Genomic DNA, 27,718 nt, shown 5'->3' on the forward strand with positions numbered 1-27,718 from the left:
GTCTTCCTCTGGACCTGCTCCACCAGGTCCTTGCCCTTCCTATATTGAAGGTCTCCAGACCTCTCCTCTTCCTCCTACCCCATCAGCCCTCCAGCACTTTGCCCTCTCTTGTCCCCATCCTGGAGTGGATCACTCATTATGAAGCAACCCCTGAGTGGAATAAGGTTTGCTCTTTGAGTGCTCCTATTACCAAGGCAGACACAGCTGAGCCATAACTCAGTCATGAAAAGAAACCTCTCTGCCAGCCACAATTGTTTCAGTGCCTTGCCAGCTTGGCAGGGCTTCCCTTTGTTTTGGCTGGCTGAGGGTTCTTACTTTGATAACAACATTTATCACTTGAGATGAACACTGGCTAACATCAGGCTGCCACAAAAGGCTGCCATGAGAAAGCATCTGCCAGAGTAAAAAGGACTAATTCTGATCTCAAGTGTGTGCAAGCAGCTGCCCATGCAGCCAAGGCAACTTTTTGTTTGCATGCACAACCTGATCTAGTTGGGGATGCTCTTGCTTAGAATCAGAGAACAACCAGGCTGGCAGAGAGCTCCAAGCTCAGCCAGCCCAACCTAGCACCCAGCCCTGCCCAACCAACCAGACCATGGCACTAAGTGCCCCAGCCAGGCTTGGCTGCAACACCTCCAGCCACGGCCACTCCACCACCTCCCTGGGCAGCCCATTCCAATGCCAATCACTCTCTCTGCCAGGAACTTCCTCCTCACATCCAGCCTAGACCTGCCCTGCCACAGCTTCAGGCTCTGTCCCCTTGTTCTCTTGCTGGTTGCTTGGCAGCAGAGCCCAACCCCACCTCATCCCATGAAAATGCTGTAGAAGCAGGTGGGATGTGCAGGTAGGGAAAGATATCAGCTCTGGAAGAGGGTGGCAGAAGGTAGGAGGGAGATCCAGACTCCATCAAGCTGCTGAGGGGGAAAACACCACATGTTTGGCAGAGTGAAAGTAGTCATTGGTCAGAGAGTGACCAGGTCATGGTCAAGAGAAACAACTCCTTTCTGCTGCACCTCCTCTGCTAGCATCATAGTCTGTACCCAGCACTCATAGAAGCAACCAGGTTGGAAGAGACCTCCAAGCTCAGCCAGTCTAACCCAGCACCCAGCCTTGGCCAATCACTCCTAAATACAAAGGCCAATGTGCTTTAAAAGTTCCATTTGGGCACCTCAGCCCCCTGAGTTCAGGCTGCAGCTCCTCCTCCTGTGCTTTTAAGAGCCCTACAGAGTATTTAAGGTCCATTTGCATGGGCTTCTAGGCCATATTTGCATTCAAATGTCAAGCTTGACTGTGCAGTTCTGACAGCTGGAAAGGCAAAGGGAGAACAGTGACAAAATCAGGGTCAAGGCATGAGAGAGGAAGAGAATCAACAAAGCTGCAGGAGCAGAAAGGGCACAAAGCAGAGGGCAGGAGAGAAAGAGCAAGCAAGAGGGCTGGTGGAGTGCAGCCTGAGAGAAGACAGTAAGGAGCCAGGCTGGGGAAGTGACATCAGAATCATAGAATGTCAGGGGCTGAAAGCACCTTGAAACATCACCTGGCCCAGCCCCCCTGCCAGGGCAGCATCACCTACAGCAGATCACACAGGAAAGCATCCAGATGGTTCTTGAACATCTCCAGACAGGGAGACTCCACAGCCTCCCTGGGCAGCCTGTGCCAGAGCTCTGTCACACTCACAGGGAAAAACCTTCCTCAGGTTCACATGAGGCACTGCTGGAAATTTTGGGAGAGACTGAATCACAGAACCAAGCAGGTTGGAAGAGAGCTCCAAGCTCAGCCAGCCCAACCTAGCACCCAGCCCTGCCCAACCAACCAGACCATGGCACTAAGTGCCCCAGCCAGGCTTGGCTGCAACACCTCCAGCCACAGCCACTCCACCACCTCCCTGGGCAGCCCATTCCAATGCCAATCACTCTCTCTGCCAGGAGCTTCCTCCTCACATCCAGCCTAGACCTGCCCTGCCACAGCTTCAGGCTCTGTCCCCTTCTTCTGGTGCTGGCTGCCTGGCAGCAGAGCCCAACCCCACCTGGCTACAGCCTCCCTTCAGGTAGTTGTAGACAGCAATGAGCTCTGCCCTGAGCCTCCTCTTCTCCAAGCTAAATAGCTCCACAGCTGTCAGAACAGCTTTACAGGTGCATGAAGGAGAAGGCAGCCTGGCATTAGGGGCTCCTCATGACCCTTCATGGTGCCAAAAGTTATTGGGCTGGTATGAATACATCCCAGCTTCTCACTTCAAGGGGCACCTGCCAGGTTTTCCTTGTCCTTCTTGCAGGTGTTCTCCTGGCCTTGCCCTCAGGAGGGCAGCCCCTGGCTTACCACAGCCTTGCTCCTCACTGGCTAAGAGCAAGGACGGGAGGCACATCTGTGCCGAGTTCTTTGCTGAGGGCAAGGGAGGGACAAGCAGCAGGCATGGAAGTGGTTTTAGTGCAGGCAAGCGTCTGGAGAGATGTACTTGCTTGCTGGGAACACCTATAATTATCAGGCTGATAATGGAAAGCTGGAACCAGCAGCACCCAACACCTGCCCCATCGAGCCCCCTCCCACACATCCACACACCTACCCACATGGCACCCTGCTGAAGTGCCAAAGGCTGTGCCAGACCTTCTCAACTCCCTTTCTCCTCTTTGATGCTCCCAAAAAACTCCTCTTTGTTTCTCAGCTGGATGCCACAGCCTGCACCCAGATGGGCTTTGGGCTGTAATCCCTTTGGCCCAAGCCGTATATTGCACGCTCAGGAAAGCAAGATGCCCTTGAACTGCAGAGAATGCCCCCACTGAGCACACAAACCCAACCCTGAGCTCTGCCTGGGGGGGTAGAAAGGAGGGCAGAGGAAATCCTCTTATGCCAGCATCAGTGATGGTAACTGCAACCCCCCACAGCTGCATCTTCTGTGGCCCTCCAGCTATTCCCTTGCTGCTTGCACCCTTGTTCGCCCCCTCCCCTCCTCCTCAGCTGGTATCTTTGGTGGCTCTCAGCCAACAAAATGATCAGTCTTGTCTGAGGCAAATATTTGTACTGCCCAGAAACCAAAGAGAGTGTGAGAATGATAGAATAAAAGAATCACAGAACCAAGCAGGTTGGCAGAGAGCTCCAAGCTCAGCCAGCCCAGCCTAGCACCCAGCCCTGCCCAACCAACCAGACCATGGCACTAAGTGCCCCAGCCAGGCTTGGCTGCAACACCTCCAGCCACGGCCACTCCACCACCTCCCTGCCATGCCCATTCCAATGCCAATCACTCTCTCTGCCAGGAACTTCCTCCTCACATCCAGCCTAGACCTCCCCTGGCACAGCTTGAGACTCTGTCCCCTTCTTCTGTTGCTGGCTGCCTGGCAGCAGAGCCCAAGCCCACCTGGCTACAGCCTCCCTGCAGGCAGCTGCAGGCAGCAATGAGCTCTGCCCTGAGCCTCCTCTGCTGCAGGCTGCACCCCCCCAGCTCCCTCAGCCTCTCCTCACAGGGCTCTGCTCCAGGCCCCTCCCCAGCCTTGCTGCCCTTCTCTCCACACCTGCCAGCACCTCAACAGCTCTCTGCAATTCAGGAGCCCACAACTGGACACAGCACTCCAGGGCTGGCCTGAGCAGTGCTGAGCACAGGGGCACAAGAACCTCCCTTGTCCTGCTGCCCACACTGCTCCTGAGCCAGCCCAGGATGCCATTGGCTCTGCTGCCCACCTGGGCACTGCTGCCTCAGCTTCAGCTCCTCTTTCCCAGCACCCCCAGCTCCCTCTCTGCCTGGCTGCTCTCAGCCACTCTGGCCCCAGCCTGCAGTGCTGCTTGGGGTTGTTGTGGCCAAAGTGCAGAACCCTGCACTTGGCTTTGTTCAGCCTCATCCCATTGGCCTCTGCCCGCCCACCCAGCCTGGCCAGGTCCCTCTGCAGGGCTCTCCTACCCTCCAACACCTCCACAGCTGCTCCTAGCTTGTTGCCATTTGCAAACTCACTGCTGCTGGACTCAATCCCCTGCTCCAGATCATCAGTAAAGACGTTGAACAGGACTGTGCCCAGCACTGATCCCTGGGGGGCACTTGCATATGCCCATAGAGGAGATTCAAGATTATACATCAGGGCCTGTCTCAGCTGTGTGGCTTCTGTGTTACAAACAAGACTCCAGTGTGCCTGTTCGTTGTGTGGGTTGGTTTGGGTTTGCTTTGGGTACTGGCCAGCAACCACAGATAGTGTGAGAATGAGAGAAAAAAGAAAGAAAGAAATCTTTTCTACCTATTTCTGGCCAGCTTTGAGCCTTGGGGCAAGCTGTCAGACACCCTACAAGTGCCAGTGGCTTTCCAGTTCCCTCTGAAGAATGCCTTAGGAAGCTGCCTCAGTGATGTTTGGAGCACAAAAGGGTTGGGGCAGTACACTTAGGTGCCAGATTCTCCCTGACACTGTTGCCCCAGGCTGTTCCACTCAAAACAACCCAGCTCTGATTAAAAACATCCTGTGTGCAAAGTTCCTCAGCAAGCAAATAGCTCACAGAACATTAGGGCTTGGATGGGACCTTCACAGGCTTGGAAGGGACCTCCAGAGCTCAAGTGCAAGCCCCCTGCCAGAGCAGAATCACAGCCTGTAGGTCCTCACGTTTGCATAAATGGGTTAAACAGAACTGAAAACAGCATTTAGCCTTTTTGTGTGTTTGTTTGTCCCCTGCTGCTGGGTCTTGAACCTGCAGGAGGGTCCTGAACCTGCCCCACATCCGCAGCTTCTGCAGCAGCCAGAGGCACCAAAACAAAGGCTGAGGAGAAATTCCTCAAGCTCAAACTGCCCTTTTGGGCCAGAAAAAAAATCCTACTTCCCACTCCCCTGGCCACAGATAGAGTGGAGCAGAAGGTCTGGCTGCTGGTAGCAGGTAGCATCCAAGGGCTGGGTAGCAGAGAGGGAACCTGCACCTCCCATTGCCAGCAAGCCAAGAGGCACGTCCAAGCCCCAGCCCACACCCACTCCAGCGAGGCTGACTGCTGGCATGCAGCAAGGCTAAACATCTCTGTGGGTTAGAAGGCTAAACAAATAAGAGACAAAGAGCTCCTGTCCGCGGCAGCCTTTTGCCCTGGGAGAAGCAGTGAACCTGAATTCCCCAAGCGCAGCAGGCAGGCTGCGCCCGCGGCTGCGCTCCCATTAATCCCATCGGTTTGTTTTCCTGGATGCCCCAGATGCCATCCTTGCCCTGTCAGGAGTGCTCATCTGCTCTGGCTTGGGCTTGATTGCTCCTGTAGCCCGCTCAGCTTAACTCTATCTGTCGTGGGTTCGGTTGGGCATCGATGCTCTGAAACAGCGAATTCAACCCGGGGCACCGCCGCCAGCTTCATGAAGTGCTTCCAGCACCCACGGCAGGCAGAAACCCTGAGCTGGGGACAGCAGCAGCAGCATGGCTAAACTAGTGATAGTTGCCTGGCACATGGCACAAGGATCTTAAAGGGAGGCTTTTGGGGTTCTTCAAAACACTGCTCTATTTTTGTGTGTGCCTGGCAGCAGAGACAAACCCCATCTGGAAATGAGTCCCTTTGATACCAATCGCAAACTGCTAGGAAAACATTCCCACTGCAGGCACAATTACAGTCATTAGCCTGTTTTGAGCAGGGCTGAGCCATTCCATTCATTATCTCAAGGAGTTGCAATTCGGCAAACCCATAATTAATGGAAGCACGCTGGGAACAAGCATTTCTAGCCCCCGAAAGCCATCCAAGCACACTCTGAACTGGCATCACCTACAGCCTGTTTGTTTCACGGGGTGGAAAGCTCAGCTGGGGGCACACTGGAGGTGTGTGTGTGTGGAGGGGGATGTTGCAGAGCAAGGATATTGGAACTTAAAGTTTGCACCACGGAGGAAAATAACAAAACCAGCCCAGATAGAACAGGAAATGTGGACTGGATCATCTTGGAGGTCTCTCCCAACTCGGTTGATTCAATGAACTGAGGATGGACAGGAGAATCTTTGGGGGTCTTTTCCAGACTGGTTGATTCTGTGATTTCTTTCCTGTCTCCAGTGAATTACTTCTGGTGAAAGGCTTCTCAGCCTCTTAGCTACAGGCACACAGCTTTACACACAGAAAACTGTGCATGCACACACTGAGAGTGCTCTGCTGGGGGTAGCTATCCACACAGCTTTACACACAGAAAACTGTGCATGCACACACTGAGAGTGCTCTGCTGGGGGTAGCTATCCACACTGAACACTGTGCATGCACACACAGAGTGCTCTGCTGGGGGTAGCTATCCACACTGAACACTGTGCATGCACACACTGAGAGTGCTCTGCTAGGGGTAGCTATCCACACTGAACACTGCATGCACACACTGAGAGAGCTCTGCTGGGGGTAGCTATCCACACTGAACACTGTGCATGCACACACTGAGAGTGCTCTGCTAGGGGTAGCTATCCACACAGCTTTACACACTGAGCACTGTGCATGCACACACAGAGTGCTCTGCTGGGAGTAGCTATCCACACAGCTTTACACACTGAGCACTATGCACGTACACACTGAGAGTGCTCTGCTGGGGGCAGCTATCCACACAGCTTTACACACTGAACACTGTGCATGCACACACTGAGAGTGCTCTGCTGGGGGTAGCTATCCACACAGCTTTACACACTGAGCACTGTGCATGCACACACTGAGTGCTCTGCTGGGGGTAGCTATCCACACAGCTTTACACACTGAGCACTGTGCATGCACACACTGAGAGTGCTCTGCTAGGGGTAGCTATCCACACTGAACACTGTGCATGCACACACTGAGAGAGCTCTGCTGGGGGTAGCTATCCACACTGAACACTGTGCATGCACACACTGAGAGTGCTCTGCTAGGGGTAGCTATCCACACAGCTTTACACACTGAGCACTGTGCATGCACACACTGAGTGCTCTGCTGGGAGTAGCTATCCACACTGAGCACTGTGCATGCACACACTGAGAGTGCTCTGCTGGGGGCAGCTATCCACACAGCTTTACACACTGAACACTGTGCATGCACACACTGAGAGTGCTCTGCTGGGAGCAGCTATCCACACAGCTTTACACACTGAACACTGTGCATGCACACACAGAGTGCTCTGCTGGGGGTAGCTATCCACACAGCTTTACACACTGAACACTGTGCATGCACACACAGAGTGCTCTGCTGGGAGTAGCTATCCACACTGAACACTGTGCATGCACACACAGAGTGCTCTGCTGGGGGTAGCTATCCACACAGCTTTACACACTGAACACTGTGCATGCACACACAGAGTGCTCTGCTGGGAGTAGCTATCCACACTGAACACTGTGCATGCACACACAGAGTGCTCTGCTGGGGGTAGCTATCCACACAGCTTTACACACTGAACACTGTGCATGCACACACAGAGTGCTCTGCTGGGAGTAGCTAACCACACAGCTTTACACACTGAGCACTATGCACGTACACACTGAGAGTGCTCTGCTGGGGGCAGCTATCCACACAGCTTTACACACTGAACACTGTGCATGCACACACTGAGAGTGCTCTGCTGGGGGCAGCTATCCACACAGCTTTACACACTGAACACTGTGCATGCACACACTGAGAGTGCTCTGCTGGGAGCAGCTATCCACACAGCTTTACACACTGAACACTGTGCATGCACACACAGAGTGCTCTGCTGGGGGTAGCTATCCACACAGCTTTACACACTGAACACTGTGCATGCACACACAGAGTGCTCTGCTGGGAGTAGCTATCCACACTGAACACTGTGCATGCACACACAGAGTGCTCTGCTGGGGGTAGCTATCCACACAGCTTTACACACTGAACACTGTGCATGCACACACAGAGTGCTCTGCTGGGAGTAGCTATCCACACTGAACACTGTGCATGCACACACAGAGTGCTCTGCTGGGGGTAGCTATCCACACAGCTTTACACACTGAACACTGTGCATGCACACACAGAGTGCTCTGCTGGGAGTAGCTAACCACACAGCTTTACACACTGAGCACTATGCACGTACACACTGAGAGTGCTCTGCTGGGGGCAGCTATCCACACAGCTTTACACACTGAACACTGTGCATGCACACACTGAGAGTGCTCTGCTGGGGGTAGCTATCCACACAGCTTTACACACTGAGCACTGTGCATGCACACACTGAGAGTGCTCTGCTGGGGGTAGCTATCCACACTGAACACTGTGCATGCACACACTGAGAGAGCTCTGCTGGGGGTAGCTATCCACACTGAACACTGTGCATGCACACACTGAGAGTGCTCTGCTAGGGGTAGCTATCCACACAGCTTTACACACTGAACACTGTGCATGCACACACAGAGTGCTCTGCTGGGGGCAGCTATCCACACAGCTTTACACACTGAGCACTATGCACGTACACACTGAGAGTGCTCTGCTGGGGGCAGCTATCCACACAGCTTTACACACTGAACACTGTGCATGCACACACTGAGAGTGCTCTGCTGGGGGTAGCTATCCACACAGCTTTACACACTGAACACTGTGCATGCACACACTGAGAGAGCTCTACTGGGAGTAGCTATCCACACAGCTTTACACACTGAACACTGTGCATGCACACACTGAGAGAGCTCTACTGGGAGTAGCTATCCACACAGCTTTACACACTGAACACTGTGCATGCACACACTGAGAGCTCTGCTGGGGGCAGCTATCCACACAGCTTTACACACTGAACACTGTGCATGCACACACTGAGAGTGCTCTGCTGGGGGCAGCTATCCACACAGCTTTACACACTGAGCACTGTGCATGCACACACTGAGAGTGCTCTGTTGGGGGTAGCTATCCACACTGAACACTGTGCATGCACACACTGAGAGAGCTCTGCTGGGGGTAGCTATCCACACAGCTTTACACACTGAGCACTGTGCATGCACACATAGAGTGCTCTGCTGGGGGTGGCTACCCACTCAGCTTTACACACTGAACACTGTGCATGCACACACTGAGAGTGCTCTGCTGGGGGTGGCTACCCACTCAGCTTTACACACTGAGCACTATGCACGTACACACTGAGGAGGCAGCTATCCTGATGTCCTTCTCTATGCCTAGCTCCTTAGTGAAAGTAAAGGGGGAAAAGAACCGCACAGATTTAAAAGTAGGGGCAAAACCCCCAGGTCAGGACACCAAACCCAACAAGCAGGGAAAAGGTCAGCACTAAAAGCAAGTTGACAGGGAGCAAGGCAGCTCCCAGAGCAGAAAGCTGTGGGCATGTACTACTATTATTAGCCCTCTGGCTGGGAAGCAGCGACCTCTCAGCATGGTTTGAAGCTGCTGGCAAGCCACCGAGGGGTTTTCCTTGCACGTACACAGACACATCAGCCAGCCAGACACCCTCCCCCCGCAAAAGACTCCTGGGGAGCCCCTTCCCCGCCGCTCAGGTGAGACAGACAGACAGAGAGCACGACGCCGGCGCGGCTCTGCGGACTCACAGCTCGGAGTACAAGAAGTGCAGGTTGCCCACATTGTCTATGTAGTTTGCAGGACTTAGCCAAGGCAGGACCAGTAAGAGGAGAGCCTTCATTTTCAGTGCAGGGCTGGCACTGCTGCTAGGTGTCCTCTTGCCCACAGTCTCTCTCTGTGCTGGTGGGGCAGGGCAGCGCCAAGCCTCTGTGCCCAGCCAAGCCCCTTCTATGCCAGCCTTTCCATCCCAACGCAACGGTGGCACATGGTGACTCCAGCTCAAAAATCCCTTTTAAACTGAAGCTAGGCTGCAAAAAAACCCCATAATAACCATTGACCTGTAAGAGGATTACTCCATCTGACTCTCTCAGATGGGTAGACGTGGAGGTTTAGGGGCAGCACGGCGTGGCTGGCGTGGTTAATGCTGCAGAGGAGAGCGATGATGCTCAGGGAAGGGACCTGCCTCCTGCAGGATTCAGAGTGGCTCTTCAGAGGCAGCTGGTACGTTTACATCACTGCCCACAAGCAGATGGGTTGGGAGCTGAGCTGCATCACGGATGGGTGTAGCTGTCTTGATGAAAAGTGGGGGGGGGGGGGAGAGGAAATTATGCCCCCGTGGAGCTTTGGAAGCAGGAGCTATCAGAAGACCACACCTTTTTAAAGCCAAAGCGCCACAACAAGGGATGACAGACAACTGCTGGCTGCAGGCAGCTCCCTCTGAATTCCCCACGGACCCACCCAGAGGGCTCTGTGCAGACATAAAGCAGGCAATGATTCTCCTCTCAGGGGTTTGCTGTTGGGGTGGAGGATGGAGGCGAGAGCAAGCAGGTTAAATAATGCTTGCTATGGTCTGTGCCATGGCAACCAGCATCTAAAATCGTAACCACAGGACCACAGAATCAGTCAGGGCTGGAAGGGAACACAAGGATGATGAGAAAGTTGTCTCCTCCATCACAGAGGATAAAAGAGCAAACTCATCTTCTTCCCCCAGCAGCGACCTTCTCCCTGAGCAGGGCAAACAGTGATTTCCCCTCTGAGAGGGAGGAAGGGAACGAGCCTGACTCAGGCAGGAACAGCGAGGCACTGCCGACTGCTCTGCAGCCTCTCCTTTCATCTACTCCCTGAGAACACAAATCACATTCAGCCGAGATCTGATGGGTCCTGAGACCTTCTCACAGCTGGCACTGGGCTGCTCATCATTACTGAGAATTATTTTTGTTATAGAACCAGTCAGGGCTGGAAGGCACCACAAGGAGCAGCCAGTTCCAGCCCCCTGCCATGCCCAGGGACACCCTACCCTAGAGCAGGCTGCACACAGCCTCAGCCAGCCTGGCCTCAAACACCTCCAGCCATGGGGCCTCAACCACCTCCCTGGGGCAACCCCTGCCAGCCTCTCACCACTCTCCTGCTCAACAACTTCTTCCTCACCTCCAGCCTCACTCTCCCCACCTCCACCTTTGCTCCATTCCCCCACTCCTGCCACTCCCTGAGAGCCTCAAAAGTCCCTCCCCAGCTTTTTTGGAGCCCCCTGCAGATGCTGGAAGGCCACAAGAAGGTCCCCTGGGAGCCTCCTCTGCTCCAGCCTGCACAGCCCCAACTCTTTCAGGCTGTGCTCACAGCAGAGCTGCTGCAGCCTCTCAGCATCCTCCTGGCCCTGCTCTGGACACTCTCCAGCATCTCCACAGCCCTCTTGTCCCAGGGGCTCCAGAGCTGGATGAAGGACTCCAGGTGGGCTCTCAGCAGAGCAGAGCAGAGTGGGAGCTGCTTCAGCTCAGGATCAAGGTCACAGACACTTTTTCTCTATTTATACACCAGACTTAAGAGAACAAAGCATCAGCTCAGTCTGTGCCTAGGTATGCTAGAGCACAGTGTCCTCAAGGTGTGGTCTGAGCAGTGCTGAGCACAGGGGCACAAGAACCTCCCTTGTCCTGCTGCCCACACTGCTCCTGAGCCAGCCCAGGATGCCATTGGCTCTGCTGCCCACCTGGGCACTGCTGCCTCAGCTTCAGCTCCTCTCTGCCAGCACCCCCAGCTCCCTCTCTGCCTGGCTGCTCTCAGCCACTCTGTTCCCACCCTGCAGTGCTGCTTGGGGTTGTTGTGGCCAAAGTGCAGGACTCTGCACTTGACCTTGTTCAGTCTCATCCCCTTGGCCTCTGCCCACCCATGCAGCCTGGTCAGGTCCCTTTGCAGGGCTCTGCTACCCTCCAACAGCTCCACACCTGCTCCTAGCTTGGTGTCATCTGCATACTTGCTGGACTCAACCCCTGCTCCAGATCAACAAAGATATTGAACAGGACTGTGCCCAGCACTGATCCCTGGGGGACACAACCCCTGGGGGACCCTTGCACATGCCCATTTAGGAGAACCAACACTATCCATCAGGGACTGTCCTAGCTGTGTGGCTTCTGTGCCACAACCAACACTCTCATTTGCTTATCTATTGTGTGGGCTGGTGTGGGGCTGGTTTGGGAGTGTTTTTTTACCAGTTTCATGGCTACAGCCACATCAAAGAAACGTTAAGACAAAAAGGAGGGTCTAAGACCCAGTAAAGCCAGCTCTAGGTACAGCAAAGGGAAAGGATCTTTGCACTAGAGCTGCAAGACTTCGTGGCTGGAGTCAGGAGAGAGATAATCTCAGTGACAGCAGCTCGCAGCACGCTGTCAGCCCCTGTACCTGCTTTGCTGTTGAGATTCATGTTTGAGGGCTGTCAGAGAAGGGCACTGGGCTGGCTGCTGCTTCTGTCATCTTTTAGGCTATGAGCTAGCCACAACTTCAACAGAGAAAGCCAGAGCCAGAGCTGGGGTTGGGCAAGGGAACCCAAATCTGCAAACACTGAGCCCCTAGCACGTGAAGGGTAGGCTCCTGACCCCTGGTGTGGGGGGTCAAAAAGGCCTTTTACCACTGCTTTTTTCATTTCCTTTCCAGTAAGGCAAAAGGGTCACATCTTTTGGTTGGTTAAACCACCCTGCCTTGAGTGAGTAAATTGCTCGTGAGGATGCAGATGCTGCAGGAAACGAGGTCTCCAGTTCACGCGGGGACACGCTTGAATGGCAAGCTGCAGAGCCAGCTCTCACTGCAGCCTTCAAGACCCTGAAGCCTGCAGCCATGTGAACACTCTTCTGTTCTCTGGCTCACCAGAGGTGCTCTGACCCTCAGCATGACCACGTCTGTGCAGCAGTGTGCCCCCCAGAAGCTGTGTGCAGGCTGTGGGCACCCAGGGCTCACTCCACAACACGCAGGTTAGAAGCGCAGCTCACATCTGCAAACCACAGGGGAAGGAATCCCACTGGACAGCAGCCACAGGGCACAAAAAGGGCATCTCTTAGACCTCCATCCCTTCTCAAATCTGTTACCTGGACTATACACAACATTACAAGTTGCAAGTGACCTCCAGAGATCATCCTGTGGGTCTGGCATTGCCAACACCTTCTTGTGAGTCAGCCTCTCCAGTTCAAATCCCCCTCCTTAACCCCAGACACAGCAGGAGCTCTCTCCCATGAGGGTCTCACAAATGAGGTTCTCAGCATCAGATTGTCCAGGATGCAACTTGGTGGACACCTTCAGCTTCTCCATCAGGCTTGCTACAGCTTGGGGATGCCAGAACAGTCAGAGAATCACAGAGCCTTAGAGGTTGGAAGGGACCTCCAGAGGTCATCCAGTCCAACACCCCTGCCAAGGCAGCATCACCCAGGGTAGGTCACACAGGAATGCATCCAGGTGGGTTTGGAAAGCCTCCAGAGCAGGAGACTCCACAACCTCTCTGGGCAGCCTGCTCCAGGGCTCTGCACCCTCACTGCAAAGAAGCTTATACTCATGTTGTGCTGAAACCTTCTCTGCTCCAGTTTGCATCCATTGCTCCTTACTGCTGCTGAGCACCAAAAAGAGCTCAGCTCCAGCCATTTGACACCCATCCCCCAGATGTTTGTAGACACTGATCAGGTCCCCTCTCAGCCTTCTCTTCTCAGGACTAAACTGTGTCAAAGCATTTCTCTGCCTTCAGAAATCACAGCCCTCAATGCATCTCTTCACTCACAGGGTCACAGAAACACTCAGGCTGGAAAAGTCCCTCAGGATGACCAAGTCCAACCCAGAACCCTGCTCTGCAAGGTGCACCCTAAACCATAGCCCCAAGCACCACATCCAAACCACCTTTAAACACAGCCAGGCTTGGGGACTCCCCCACCTCTCTGGGCAGCTCATCCCAGTGCCTGACCACACTTGATGGGAAGAAATCCCTCCTAATGTCCAGTCTAAACCTATTCAGTGGCAGCTTGAGGCCATTCCCTCTCATTCCATCACTAATGACCTGTGACAGACCAGCACCAACCTCTCCACAAGGTCCTTTCAGGTAGCTGTAGACAGTGATGAAGTCTCCCCTCAGCCTCCTCTGTTTCACACTACCCATCCCCAGCTCCTTCAGTCTCTCCTCATCAGATTTACTCCCCAGGCCCTTCTCCAGCTTCCTTGCCCTCCTCTGCACTGCCTCCAGCACCTCCACATCCCACTTGTATTGAGGTGCCCCAAACTGAACACAACACTCGAGCTGTGGCCTCCCCAGAGCAGAGCCCCAGGGGACAATCCCCTCCCTGCTCCTGCTGGCCACAGCACTGCTAATCCCAGCCAGGATGCCTTTGGCTTTCTTTGCCACCTGGGCACACTGCTGGCTCCTATTGAGTGGTTTGTCCATTACAACCCCCAGGTCCCTCTCTGCAGGCAGCTCTCCAGCCACACTGCCCCAAGCCTGCAGCCTTGCTTGGGGTTGTTGTGACCTAAGTGCAGGACCTGGCATTGACCTTTCTTTCACAAGGCAGCAGATGCCAGGCAAGAGCAGCAGCACTTTCTCTCACTCAGCAACACACAGCCTTCAGCAGCAGACCTCTCCTTACAGAGCAGCCCAGCTGCTCCCTGGAGAGATCATCCCAGAGGCAGGAGAGTGGTTGTCCTGACCACCAGAAGAGGCCAGGCTGGCAGGGGATATCCATCCAGACTGCCCTTCCACACCCTGCTCTGTGAGCCCCACGGTGCAAGGTGCTGGTTGGGCTCTCACCTGGGAGGAAGGAGCACTCAGCTCCAAAGACCAACACCACACCAGAGCATTTTCTGCTCTACTTCTCATATAGGTCATTGGTGATTCAGAACAGGCTTGAAGAAAGGGCAATTATAAAACTCTTAATGCACTACTGAAATATTTAAGGTTGCTCAGCTTCCCCAACCTCACAGATCTCCTTGGATGGCTAAATCCAGGCTTCCATTATGCAGCTAACCACATGGTGCCCAACCAAAGCACTCTGAAAGCATCTGATGCTTAAAAATAGCAGTGAGGCTCTGCACTAAATTCAGCCCTAAATTAATCATAGAACCAAGCAGGTTAGAAGAGAGCTCCAGGCTCAGCCAGCACAACCTAGCACCCAGCCCTGCCCAACCAACCAGACCATGGCACTAAGTGCCCCAGCCAGGCTTGGCTGCAACACCTCCAGCCACAGCCACTCCACCACCTCCCTGGGCAGCCCATTCCAATGCCAATCACTCTCTCTGCCAGGAACTTCCTCCTCACATCCAGCCTAGACCTGCCCTGGCACAGAACTTGAGGCTGTGTCCCCTTCTTCTGGTGCTGGCTGCCTGGCAGCAGAGCCCAACCTCACCTGGCTACAGCCTCCCTGCAGGCAGCTATGCAGGAAATGTTTCTTTGCATTAACTGCTGGTTTAAAACTGCAGGGTTTTATTCTTTTGGGTTGTTTTTCTTTTCATGAAGAGTGAAGGAAACAAACAAAATAAAGCACATCCTGAAAAAATGTGGGACATTAATCTGGGGTGTAACACCCAGGATGGATACTCAGTGGAGAAACAGTCTCAAGCTGTGCCAGGGGAGATCTAGGCTGGATGTGAGGAGGAAGTTCCTGGCAGAGAGAGTGATTGGCATTGGAATGGGCATGGCAGGGAGGTGGTGGAGTGGCTGTGGCTGGAGGTGTTGCAGCCAAGCCTGGCTGGGGCACTTAGTGCCATGGTCTGGTTGGTTGGGCAGGGCTGGGTGCTAGGTTGGGCTGGCTGAGCTTGGAGCTCTCTGCCAACCTGCTTGGTTCTCTGAACTCTACTTTCAGGCAGTCTGGTAATAGATGAAGATGAATTTATCCACCAAGCTGGGCATCAGGAGCTGTCTGAAAAAAAAGAAGACCTTTAAGGTCATCCAGTCCAATCACAACTGTGTGCAGTTCTGGAGCCCCCAACACAAGAAGGATGTGGAACTGTTAGAGCAACAGAACAAGGGGACTGGCTAGGGCTGGGTGCTAGGCTGGACTGGCTGAGCTTGGAGTCATCTTCCAACCTGCTTGGTTCTATCAAACTGAGGCACTGGGAGAGCACTGCAGACAGCTCACCTCTGCTCTTTCCTACCTGCCATCTCCATGTGGTGCCATGAAGCAGAGCACAACAGAAGCTCTCCAGCACTTTCAGACAACTTAATGCCCCTTTTTTTTTCCCCAGTTGCCATTTCCTCTAAGGAAGAGCTGGATGCAAATTTTATCATCTCTCAGCAACAACTTACTGTGTCTGGAAATGCTGCTGGAGGTGGCCACGCTGCAGGACCTCTGAGCAGTGTGCTGTGAAAGGGCAGCTCACCAGGAGCTTATCCAGGAGGTTGTGCACCAGGATGCTGGACTTCCTGCAGCTCTGCAGGACCACGAGCTTGCGGTCCATGGGGCAGAAGTCCTTCTCCAGCAGGAAGCTGGTGAGGCAGGCTGTGCAGAAGGTGTGGCCACAGAGGGTGTCCAAAGGCTGGAGCAGAGGCTGCAGGCAGATGTGGCAGATCAGATCATCGTCCACCTCCTGGGCGTAGCTGTACAAGTGGTTCTCGTCGGCAGGATGCGCCTGGCCGCAGGCGGCGCAGAGCGGCAGGGAGCTGCCCTCCATCTCTGCTCCTTTTGGCTCCTGGGCACAACTGGCGTGGCTCAAAAGAGGGCAGGCAGGAGCACTCGACCTGCTTTCTACTGGGGAGAGCTGCAGCGAGGCTTGTGTGCCATCAGATCTGCCTGGGGAAGAGAACAGAAGGGAGATGTTAGAGACTGAGAGCATCTATCCAGACATAGAGCCACAGCATTGAGCAGGTTGGAAAAGACCTCTAAGATCATCCAGTCCAGCCTATCACCTGACTCTTCTCATTAACTAATCCATGGCACTGATTAACTAACCCATAGCACTAATTACCTAACCCATGGCAGTGCATATAAAAATCACAGAAGCAGCCAAGGCTGGAAGGGAGCACAAGGAGCAGCCAGTCCCAACCCCCTGCCATGCCCAGGGACACCCTACCCTAGAGCAGGCTGCACACAGCCTCAGCCAGCCTGGCCTCAAACACCTCCAGCCATGGGGCCTCAACCACCTCCCTGGGCAACCCCTGCCAGCCTCTCACCACTCTCCTGCTCAACAACTTCCTCCTCACCTCCAGCCTCACTCTCCCCACCTCCACCTTTGCTCCATTCCCCCCACTCCTGCCACTCCCTCACACCCTCAAAAGTCCCTCCCCAGCTATTTTGGAGCCCCCTTCAGACCCTGGAAGGCCACAAGAAGGTCCCCTGGGAGCCTCCTCTGCTCCAGCCTGCACAGCCCCAACTCTTTCAGTCTGTGCTCACAGCAGAGCTGCTGCAGCCTCTCAGCATCCTCCTGGCCCTGCTCTGGACACTCTCCAGCATCTCCACAGCCCTCTTGTCCCAGGGACTCCAGAGCTGGATGCAGCACTCCAGGTACCTTTGTATCCATATATCCTTTCTATCCAGGCAGAAATGATTTAAGCATCTCCAGAAATAGGAGTTGAAAAAAACTGAAACAATGAAAATCCAGACATAGAATCACAGAATCAGTCAGGGTTGGAAGGGACCACAAGGAGCAGCCAGTTCCAACCCCCTGCCATGCCCAGGGACACCCTACCCTAGAGCAGGCTGCACACAGCCTCAGCCAGCCTGGCCTCAAACACCTCCAGCCATGGGGCCTCAACCACCTCCCTGGGCAACCTCTACAAGCCTCTCATCACCACTCTCCTGCTCAACAACTTCCTCCTCACATCCAGTCTGAACCTACCCACCTCCAGCTTTGCTCCATTTGGATGCAGGATGGAGGGTAGGAATAATGGTTACTGCCCAAGCCACCTGCTCAGCACAGCAAAGGAGAGGAGCAGCTGCACCTGCCACACAGGAGCACAGGCACTGCACAGGCAGCCCTAGAGGGAGAAGAGTTTGGGGATTGAGATTTTTATTACAATCACAAAATGGGTTTGGAAGAGACCTCCAAAAAAGCCTGGCTGGGGCACTTAGTGCCATGGTCTGGTTGGTTGGGCAGGGCTGGGTGCTAGGTTGGGCTGGCTGAGCTTGGAGCTCTCTTCCAGCCTGCTTGGTTCTATGATTCCAAAGCTCATCTACACACAAGCCAACCTCAGGAGCTTCAACAAGACCAAGTGCAGCCAAGCACAAACATTTAACACGTCAGCCTCAGACACCCACGTTTGGAGGGCAAAGGAGAGGAAGAGCAGCAGCAATCAGCACCCATCTGCCTGGGACTGAGCACAGTTCCATACAGAACAGCATCTCCTACTCCTGCAAGGCTCCTGGGCAATGAAACTGTACAACCTGGCAGGTTTTTTTCTGGCATCACTGTGCAATGGCAGCTCCACTAACTCTAACCAGATGCTAAAGTGTCAAACACTCACTTTAATGCCCCTCTTAGGCAGCAATTATTGCTAAGTGGATGTACAACAATATTTCTTTTTGCTTGCAAGGCTGAGCTCTGCCTAAGCTTTGCTCCCTCCCCATTAGCAGCAGCTTCACTTGAATTAGAATTGCTGCCTGCTGGAAGATTTGAAAGCAGCAAATGTTGCCTTCTGTTAAACAATGGTCAGCAGAAGAGGTTTTGGTATAGGGAAAAGAAAAAGAGCATCTTTAAGTGCAGGGAGAAAAAGCTCTGCCTGATGTCTTAGCACAAGGGTTCTGGAACCCCTCTCCCAGGAAAGATCTGGAGGTGCTGGAGCATGGCCAGAGAAGGAGACCTTTAAGATCATCCAGTCCAACCATAACTGTGTGCAGTTCTGCAGCCCCCAGCACAAGCAGGACATAGAAGTGTTGGAGCCAGTCCAGAGGAGGCCACCAAGATGCTGAGAGGGCTGCAGCAGCTCTGCTGTGAGCACAGGCTGAGAGAGTTGGGGCTGTGCAGCCTGGAGAAGGCTTGGAGGAGACCTTGGAGTGGCCTTCCAGTGCCTGAAGGGGGCTACAAGAAAGCTGGGAATGGACTTTCTAGGATGCTGGGTAAAGATAAGATATGAGTGAATAGATCCAAGCTACACAAGGGGAGATTTAGATCAGACATTAGGAAGATCTTCAGCATAGAGTGGTTTAGGTTGGAAGGGAGCTCAAGGATCATCCAGCTTCAACCCCCTGCCATAGGCAGGGACACTTCCCACTAGATGAGTTCACTCATGGCCTCATCCAACCTGGCCTTAAACATCTCCAGGGAGATGGTGGAGCACAGAATCACCCAACGTGATCAGAGATCACATTGGGTGATTCTGTGCTCCACCACCTCCCTGGGCAACCTGTGCCAGTGTCTCACCAACACCTCCAAGGATGCTGACTCAACCACCTCCCTGGGCAACCCCTTCCAGGCTCTCACCACCCTCCTGCTGAACAACTTCTTCCTAACATCCAGGCTGAATCTCCTCATTTCTAGCCTGGTTCCATTCCCCCCACTCCTATCACTCCCTGAGAGCCTAAAAAGTCCCTCCCCAGCTTTCTTGTAGCCCACTTCAGATCCTGCAAGGCCACAATAAGGTCACCTTGGAGTCTTCTCTTCTCCAGACTGAATCTGACAAGGTGCAGGTGAATTACAAGTCCTTGCTGCTGTGCAGGGGAACAAACCCATCCCTGTTAATTAGTAACAGGCATGGAATTTTTAGCAGGACTTAATTCAAGCCCCGTGGCCTCTGTGACTTGGGAAGCTTACAGTAGCTAACAACATACATGCTGAAGAGAAGAAACCAAACCTATCACCTGCTTCTGGTTAACTGCTTCATGTGCAACCATGAGGAACATGGTTGCTGGACAGACCAAGCAAGACACAGTATGCCACAAGCAGCTCCTGGCACAGCTGGCAGCTGCTGGCTTGGACAGATTCACTCTGTGCTAGGTCAGGAACTGGCTGGAGGGCAGAGCCCAGAGAATGGTGGTGAATGGTGCCACATCCAGCTGGCAGCTGGCACTGGTGCTGTGCCCCAGGGGTCAGTGCTAGGCACAGTCCTGTTCAGTATCTTTACTGATGATCTGGAGCAGGGGATTGAGTCCAGCAGCAGTGAGTCTGAAGATGACACCAAGCTGGGAGCAGCTGTGGAGCTGTTGGAGGGTAGGAGAGCCCTGCAGAGGGACCTGGCCAGGCTGGATGGGTGGGCAGAGGCCATGGGATGAGAGTGAACAAGGCCAAGGGCAGGGTTCTGCACTTTGGCCACAACAACCCCAAGCAGCACTAGAGGCTGGGGCCAGAGTGGCTGAGAGCAGCCAGGCAGAGAGGGAGCTGGGGGTGCTGGCAGAGAGGAGCTGAAGAGGAGGCAGCAGTGCCCAGGTGGGCAGCAGAGCCAATGGCATCCTGGGCTGGCTCAGGAGCAGTGTGGGCAGCAGGACAAGGGAGGTTCTTGTGCCCCTGTGCTCAGCACTGCTCAGGCCAGCCCTGGAGTGCTGTGTCCAGTTGTGGGCTCCTGAATTGCAGAGAGCTGTTGAGGTGCTGGCAGGTGTGGAGAGAAGGGCAGCAAGGCTGGGGAGGGGCCTGGAGCAGAGCCCTGTGAGGAGAGGCTGAGGGAGCTGGGGGTGTGCAGCCTGCAGCAGAGGAGGCTCAGGGCAGAGCTCATTGCTGCCTGCAGCTGCCTGCAGGGAGGCTGTAGCCAGGTGGGGTTGGGCTCTGCTGCCAGGCAGCCAGCAACAAAAGAAGGGGACACAGCCTGGAGCTGTGGCAGGGCAGGTCTAGGCTGGATGTTGTTAGGAAGTTGCTGGCAGAGAGAGTGATTGGCATTGGAATGGGCTGCCCAGGGAGGTGGTGGAGTGGCTGTGGCTGGAGGTGTTGCAGCCAAGCCTGGCTGGGGCACTTAGTGCCATGGTCTGGTTGGTTGGGCAGGGCTGGGTGCTAGGTTGGGCTGGCTGAGCTTGGAGCTCTCTGCCAACCTGCTTGACTCTATGATTCTCTGATTCTAATGGAATGGTTGCTGTCTGGCTCTGGGAGGTGGTTATACCAGCAAAGGAGCTGGCACGGAGCTGCCACACAGATCCAGGCACTGCTTGCAGTCACTCCTAACACTTATGCACTGCCACCACAGGATACAATATGAATTTCCTGCCCTCTTAGGAAGCTTACAGCCTTGGTTCCTCTTTAAAGATGTAGAAGAGAGGGAGTTGGGCATAATTATCTATGGGTGTCCCTTCCAACCCCTACCATCCTGTGAGAGAGGGATTTACAAGTGACCTGCATCAAACCAGTTCCATTTGATTGCTCAGTTCATATGATCATAGAATCAGGCAGGTTGGAAGAGAGCTCCAAGCTCAGCCAGCCCAACCTAGCACCCAGCCCTGCCCAACCAACCAGACCATGGCACTAAGTGCCCCATGCAGGCTTTGCTTGAGCAAGGAAGACTTCCTCAGGTAGGTGATAAACCATAGTTAAGTGAAAGAAGGCAAAGGTTGGCTGAATGTCTCTTCCTTGTGACCTGTGCTTAGGGGAGAATGAGAGAGAGAAGTAGAGGGGAGGAATCCTGGCTGCCAACAGCACTTGCAACCTCAGCAGGGCACAGATGTCACCCTGGCAAGCTGCTCTCAGCCAGAGCCACATTAACAAAGACTCCCTGCTGCATGGATGACTCCAAAAGGAGCCTTTGGAAGTGGTCATAGTGGCCCAAGAGGACACCACCAGCATCTGCTGCTCTGCAAGGAGTTTTCAACAGGTCAGGTGCCAGCTTTAGCATCATTGCACAGTGCCTGGCACAGCTGGGCTTAAAGAAACCTAAACATTGCTCCATGAGAATCTCACAGCGTGGTGACACTGCAGTAAAGCAAGATCCAGTCCAAGGCAGAGACCTGAAGCACAGGGATATGGTGCAAATGAAGAAGGAAGAGCACTGCCAAGCCTGGATGTCCATATTGCTGAGCTGGAATGGGAATGGTCACACAGCATCATGGAATCATCCAAGGTTGGAAGGGACCACAGGGATCAGCCACTTCCAGCCCCACTGCCATGCCCAGGGACACCTCACACTAGGTCAGGCTGTCCTGAGTCTCATCCAGCCTCCAGGGATGAGGCTTCCACCATCTCCCTGGGCAACCCCTTCCAGGCTCTCACCACCCTCCTGCTGAACAACTTCTTCCTAACACCCAGTCTGAATCTCCCCATTCCAGCTTTGCTCTTCCTGGGGTTCAGGTTAATCAGCATTTCATTTCCAAGCCTGGAATACAGGGATGAGAATAATTCCTGAAGAAATGGTGTCTGCCTTCACTAGGTGGAAAGGATATCTTGAGAGCAAGAGTATAAAAGAGAAGTGCCCACAAACAGCTTTGATCAGGCTGCCCACAGCCTCAGCCAGCCTGGCCTTCAACACCTCCAGGGATCAGGCTTCCACCACCTCCCTGGGCAACCCCTTCCATGCTCTCACCACCCTCCTGCTGAACAACTTCTTCCTAACACCCAGGCTGAATCTCCCCATTTCTAGCATGAGACAGTCCTCAGAACTGCCACCACAAGGAAAGGCAGTACCACAGTGCCACATGCACACAGCAGGCTGCACAGACCTGAAGGAGCTGCATCTTAGAGGGTTTCACTGCTTAGGAATTCACAGCCAGCAGAAGCTCTTAAGAGAAAACAAAGCAGGTGCAGAGAAAGAGCAGGGACAGCAGAAGTGGAAAGCAGGCAGAGAGAAGGGAGGTGGTGGAAGCCTCATCCCAGGCTGGATGAGGATCTAGACAGCCTGATCTAGTGTGAGGTGTCCCTGCCCATGACAGGGGGGTTGGAATTGGATCATCTTTGTGATCCCTTCCAACCCTGACTGATTCTAGGATTCTGTGACTGCAATAAGTTCAGTGCAGAACCTAAGAAAGCTGGGGAGGGACTTTTGAGGCTGTCAGGGGGTGATAGGAGCAGGGGGAATGGAACCAAGCTAGAAATGGGTAGATTCAGCCTGGATGTTAGGAAGAAGTTGTTCAGCATGAGAGTGGTGAGAGCCTGAAAGGGGCTGCCCAGGGAGATGGTGGAAGCCTCATCCCAGGCTGAATGAGGCTGTGGGCAGCTCCAACCCCATGGCAGTGGGGTTGGAGCTGGCTGATCCTTGCAGTCCCTGCCAACCCTGGCTGATTCTGTGATTCTATGATAAGGCCTTTCATCTTTTGCACAGCCAGGCCTGTAGCTGTCCCACCCAAGGAAGCATTTAACCAAGCTGAAGTTGAAATCCTGACTTACCGTGGCAGTTGCACACAGGCAGCAGTGCAGCAAGAAGAGGGCTTGCTGAGCAGAGCAGCAGAGCTACACCCAGCCCAGCCCCACCATCAAATATTAACCCAGCAGATCAGGAGGCTGCACTTGGCAGCAGTGTGGCACAACATGGAAGAAGCTTAGGGGAGCAAAACAAAACCATAAGCAAGGCTAAAAGAGAAACTGTTTAATCATAGACTCAGGCAGGTTGGAAGAGACCTCCAAGCTCATTCAGTCCAACCTAGCACCCAGCCCTGGCCAAGCAACTAAACCATGGAAAAGAGCTAACACAGGAAAGAAGAATGAGATGCAAAATCACCAGACAAGGAGCCTGGAAAGGCAGCAAGTGGCTTAAAACCCCCATGGTGAAAGCCAAGCCAGGGAATGAGCATCACTGGAAAGCAGAAGAGTAACACACATGAGCTGCAAAATCAGCAAGGCAGAGAAATTCAGCTCCAGGAGCTCTGAAGTAGCATATTTCAGTATCTGAAGGGGAGCTACAAGAAAGCTGGGGAGGGACTTTTGAGGCTGTCAGGGAGTGACAGGGGTGGGGGGAATGGAACCAAGCTAGAAATTGGGAGATTCAGCCTGGATGTTAGGAAGAAGTTGTTCAGCAGGAGAGTGGTGAGAGCCTGGAATGGGTTGCCCAGGGAGGTGGTGGAAGCCTCATCCCTGGAGGTGTTTAAGGGCAGGCTGGATGAGGCTCAGGCCAACATGAGGTGTCCCTGCCCATGGCAGGGGGGGCTGGAACCTGCATTCAGATCTTCAATCACATTGGGTGATGCTGTGCTCCACAACCTCCCTGGAGGTGTTCAAGGCCAGGTTGGATGAGGCTCTGAGCAACCTGCTCTAGTGTGAGGTGCCCCTGGGCATGGCAGGGGGCTTGGAACTGGATGACCCTTGTGGTCTTTTCCAACCCTGCCTGATTGTATCTTGAAGATAATGAAGTCCTCAAAGGAAAGGATGGGCAGCATGTGAAGGGGAAATGGAATCTGAATAGTAGTTGGTTTGGGGTTTGGTTGTCTCTCTGTGCTTAAGTGACACCTTTGATGAGTGCTCTTATTTTGGACCCTAAGCCTGTGCATAACAAATCCTGCCTCTGCTGAATGCAAGGGGATGCCTTTGCTTGCTCTGCACCCCTGCCACACAGCCCTCTAGGAGGCAGAGGCACTGCTGACAGAGCTGTCCTGCTCCTGCTAGATCATGAGTGCAAAGTCATGCTGCATTCTTCCCCCAGCTCTGCATGGGCTGTGGTCTCTGCACAAGCATGGGCAGCACTAAATGATCCCAGCCACAGCAGGGCACTGCATGGCCAAAGAGGCTGGCTGCAGGCGTGGCAGGCAATGGTTCCAAGCTAAAAGCTCTCTGTGCTTCCAGAGATGGTTTTACCTGGCTGTCCTTTCACCACACCAGCTGTGAGCATGCTGCAATCAACATCTGCCTGTCTGGAGCCTGGGGACTGCCATCCTGCTTGTCAGGGTTGAAAAACAACTGCACAACGTTGCTAGGAGGCTTGGCATCTTCTGCAGTCACAGAGTGAGCTCTTGCATGAAGCACAGAAGGGCTCAGGGTGGAAGGGAGCCCAGAGCTCATCTCCTCCAACCTCCCTACCATGCCCAGGGACACCTCTCAGCTAGACTCAGCCTCATCCAACCTGGCCTGCAACACCCCCAGGCAGGAGGCAGCCAAAGCCTCCCTGGGCAGCCTGTACCACACTCTCTCCACCCTCACACTCAACAACTTCTTGCTCAGCTCCACTCTAACCCTACTCTGCCTCAGCTTCAAAGCACTCCCCCTTGGCCTGTCTCTGGACACCCTTAGGAGGCACTTGGTGCCATGGTCTAGTTGACTGGACAGGGCTGAGTGCTAGGTTGGACTGGATCAGCTTGGAGGTCTCTTCCAACCTGCTTGATTCTGTGAGAAGTCCTCCTCCAGCCCCAGCCCAGCTGCCAGTGGCTACACTGGGCAAGAGATGTGGGCATTGTCCCCATCTAGTGGCTTGCCCACAGCGGGTAGAGGGGAAGGAGCAGAGGTCCTCCTCCACCCTCCAGCAACAGCACAAAACCTTCAGGTTATGCAGGTTTAGCTGTGCCCATGCTCAGCACAGCACAGTCCTTGCTATGAGTCTGAGAGTCCTGTGAGAATCCAGGTCACAAGATCAGTTCACCTCTTCCCTGTTCTGAGTGTTATGAGGCAGCAGCTGGGATGCTCACACAAAACCATTTGCCATTAGCTAGAAGAAAATGGTGATGTTGTTGTGATTATCTTTCACCAGGCTGTCTCAGCTGCTAGCAACATCCCCCCTTGCTGCATTTTGCACCACTAAGAGCTTCTCTCTGACTGAACTCTTTCATAGCTACCACTGGCTTCACTTCACTGCTCAGAGTAGTGCTTGATTTGGAGGTCATTGGACAGCCAAACACAAGCAGGACATGGAAGTGTTGGAGCCAGTGCAGAGGAGGCCACCAAGATGCTGAGAGGGCTGCAGCAGCTCTGCTGTGAGCACAGGCTGAGAGAGTTGGGGCTGTGCAGCCTGGAGAAGGCTTCCAAGAGACCTTGGAGTGGCCTTCCAGTAGCTGAAGAAGGCTGCAGGAGGGCTGGGGAGGGACTATTGACAAGGTCTTGTCATGACAGGAGGAGTAGAAATGGGTTTGATGTGGCAGAGGGGAGACTGAAACTGGATGTTAGGAGGAAGTTGTTTGCAGTGAGGGTGGTGAGACACTGGCACAGGTTGCCCAGGGAGGTTGTGGAGCACAGAATCACCCAAAGTGATCTTTGATCACATTGGGTGATTCTGTGCTCCACAACCTCCCTGGAGGTGTTCCAGGCCAGGTTGGATGAGCCCTTGAGCAACCTGTTCTAGTGGGAGGTGTCCCTGCCTATAGCAGGAGGTTGGAGCTGGCTGAGCTTTGAGCTCCCTTCCAACCTAAACCACTCTATGATTCTAGAGAGCCCCATGCTCCAGCAACACCATTGTACAGCATTTTACATCCAAAAAGTGCATTTTACACCCCCAAAATTGCAGTCACTCCCATTTCAAGGAGCTATCTGTAAGATAAAACCCAAACCCATGTCATAGCTGCCACCAACCTTGGCACAGCTGTGCTAAGGCTAAAGGGCTGAGTCGGTCTAGGTTAAAGTTTGTTCAGAGGCAGGTGATAAAACACTAAGGTGCCTAAAACCTTATCACCATACCTTAGGATCAGCATTTTCTCTACATATATTTTTCTTCAAACCTGTTCTACCCACAGAGAAGTCCTTTTCTTTCTGCCAGAGATGCAATCAGCAGCAGAGCATCTCCAGTGGAGATTTCGGGCTGAGCTGAGATGCAAACCTCCAGTAGCTAGAAGAGAATTTGGCATCCCAGAGACACTGATTTAGCAGACCAGAGGTCAGCTTGGCTTTTAAGATTCCAGAACAGGCTCTTGGAGGAGAATGCACTTCAAAAGTCCCAGCACAGAATGTCCCTGAGACAAGCAGGAGCTCCCAAATCTCTCCTCTGCTTCGGCTCGACTTGCAGCCAGTTGTTTTCCCCAAAGCCTTTTCATTGTTGGTCAAAAAAAGTCCTTCTCTGACCTTAACAAGAATCAAAAGGCTCAGTGATGAAAGGCATTTCCAACTGCAGAGAAAAACCCAGCAGCACAGAAGGTGAACAACCTCCACTTTTTAAGCTGCAGCTCAAGCTGTGAAGCCCAACAGAAACATTTCATCCTCCTCCTGCACGCAAAAAACGCTTCAGAGACCAGAACCAGATTGCATGGGGTGGGGAGGGGAAAAAAAACCTCCCCCAGACCCCTTTGTGGCTCCTGCTGGAATGTACAGAATAAAGCAATGCTGGAAACAGGGGTTTGGGTGTTTTTTTTTTGGTTGTGGAATTCCATATCTGGAGTGTCTGGAATGTATGGAAACGCATCCTGCTTTTTCATGCCCCTCTCTCTCCTGCGCACACCCACACGAACCCGGACTGCTCTGCTGAGTTAGTGGGTACAAAGCTTCCCTCAGCGTGTTAGAACGAAGGAGATTCAGCCCAGGGAGCAGTTGGAGAGCATGAGGAAGAGCTGAAGGAGGATTTGAGTCTGAAGAAGGCAGAGCACATCCTACCCGCCCGGCAAGAAACGGAAGGTTAGGGGTCGGAAGGGACCTGGGGACGAACTCACCTCAGCAGAAGGTTGTCTTTCGGAGGAGACTTGCTTCTGGCACGCCTCTGGGTGGCAAACACTGTGTCAGCTGAGGTGAGAGTTTCCCTTCCTTGCTTTGTTAGCAGCAAATCCAGACTTGGAACCCCCAGCTTATGCCAGGACCACAAGCTCAGACTCCAGGTGCGGGGCAGAGTTGCAGCCCAGGGGGCAGGCTGTGGGTAACTGCTCCCCAAAGGCAGAGAGGCTTTACCTGCTCAGAGGAAGTCAATCATGAGGCCAAAGCAAGGCTGGGTGAGGAACTCCCCAATTGACTCCTAAAGGGCTTCCTAAACATGTGCTCACTCTAATTGGCATAATAAATGCCAGGGGCATTTCACATACTCAATTAGCAAATTGCAGGGCTACTTATGTAACAAAAGGTGCTTCAGGGCTGCTCCTGCTGCCAGCCTCACCAGCACCACCAGCTTGCTCCCAGCCACTCGACCTAATGACAGCAACTCTGTGTGACTGCACAGCTGCCTGCCCCTGCTGCCTTTCAGCATGCCAGGAGCTGAGGAACAGCTAACTCAGTCCCTGCAGACCACGTCAGGGAGTGCAGCCCCAGTCCTTGCTCCCAGTAGGGCACCTCTGTGAGCAGTGCCATGTGTCTGCCCACTCCACTCCTGTGTTTCAGAGCAAGAAAGTGTGGCTCTGCAGACCTCTGTGGAGCCAAGAGGTG

General features: G+C 53.7%; 1 protein-coding gene across 5 annotated transcripts in view; it reads right to left on the bottom strand.

Annotated features, from left to right (window-relative positions):
• LNX1 (ligand of numb-protein X 1) overlaps positions 1–27,154 on the bottom strand; it is an 89,058-nt gene extending 61,904 nt beyond the window's left edge. Inside the window, exons 1-2 of one of the 5 annotated variants that reach the window (XM_064149282.1) lie at positions 27,019–27,146; positions 15,927–16,410 (exon numbers count right to left, since the gene is read on the bottom strand). In XM_064149282.1, the coding sequence (XP_064005352.1) occupies positions 15,927–16,291 (365 nt within the window). In that variant the 5' untranslated portion in view covers positions 16,292–16,410; positions 27,019–27,146. Of the gene's footprint in view, positions 1–9,414; positions 9,822–15,926; positions 16,411–27,018 lie in introns of those variants that run through there. The other 4 variants (XM_064149283.1, XM_064149286.1, XM_064149284.1 and 1 more) reach the window with 4 other exon arrangements.
• Positions 27,155–27,718: the final 564 nt, after the last annotated feature.

This window comes from Pogoniulus pusillus, chromosome 9, assembly GCF_015220805.1.
Source record: "Pogoniulus pusillus isolate bPogPus1 chromosome 9, bPogPus1.pri, whole genome shotgun sequence".
NCBI lineage: Eukaryota > Metazoa > Chordata > Aves > Piciformes > Lybiidae > Pogoniulus > Pogoniulus pusillus.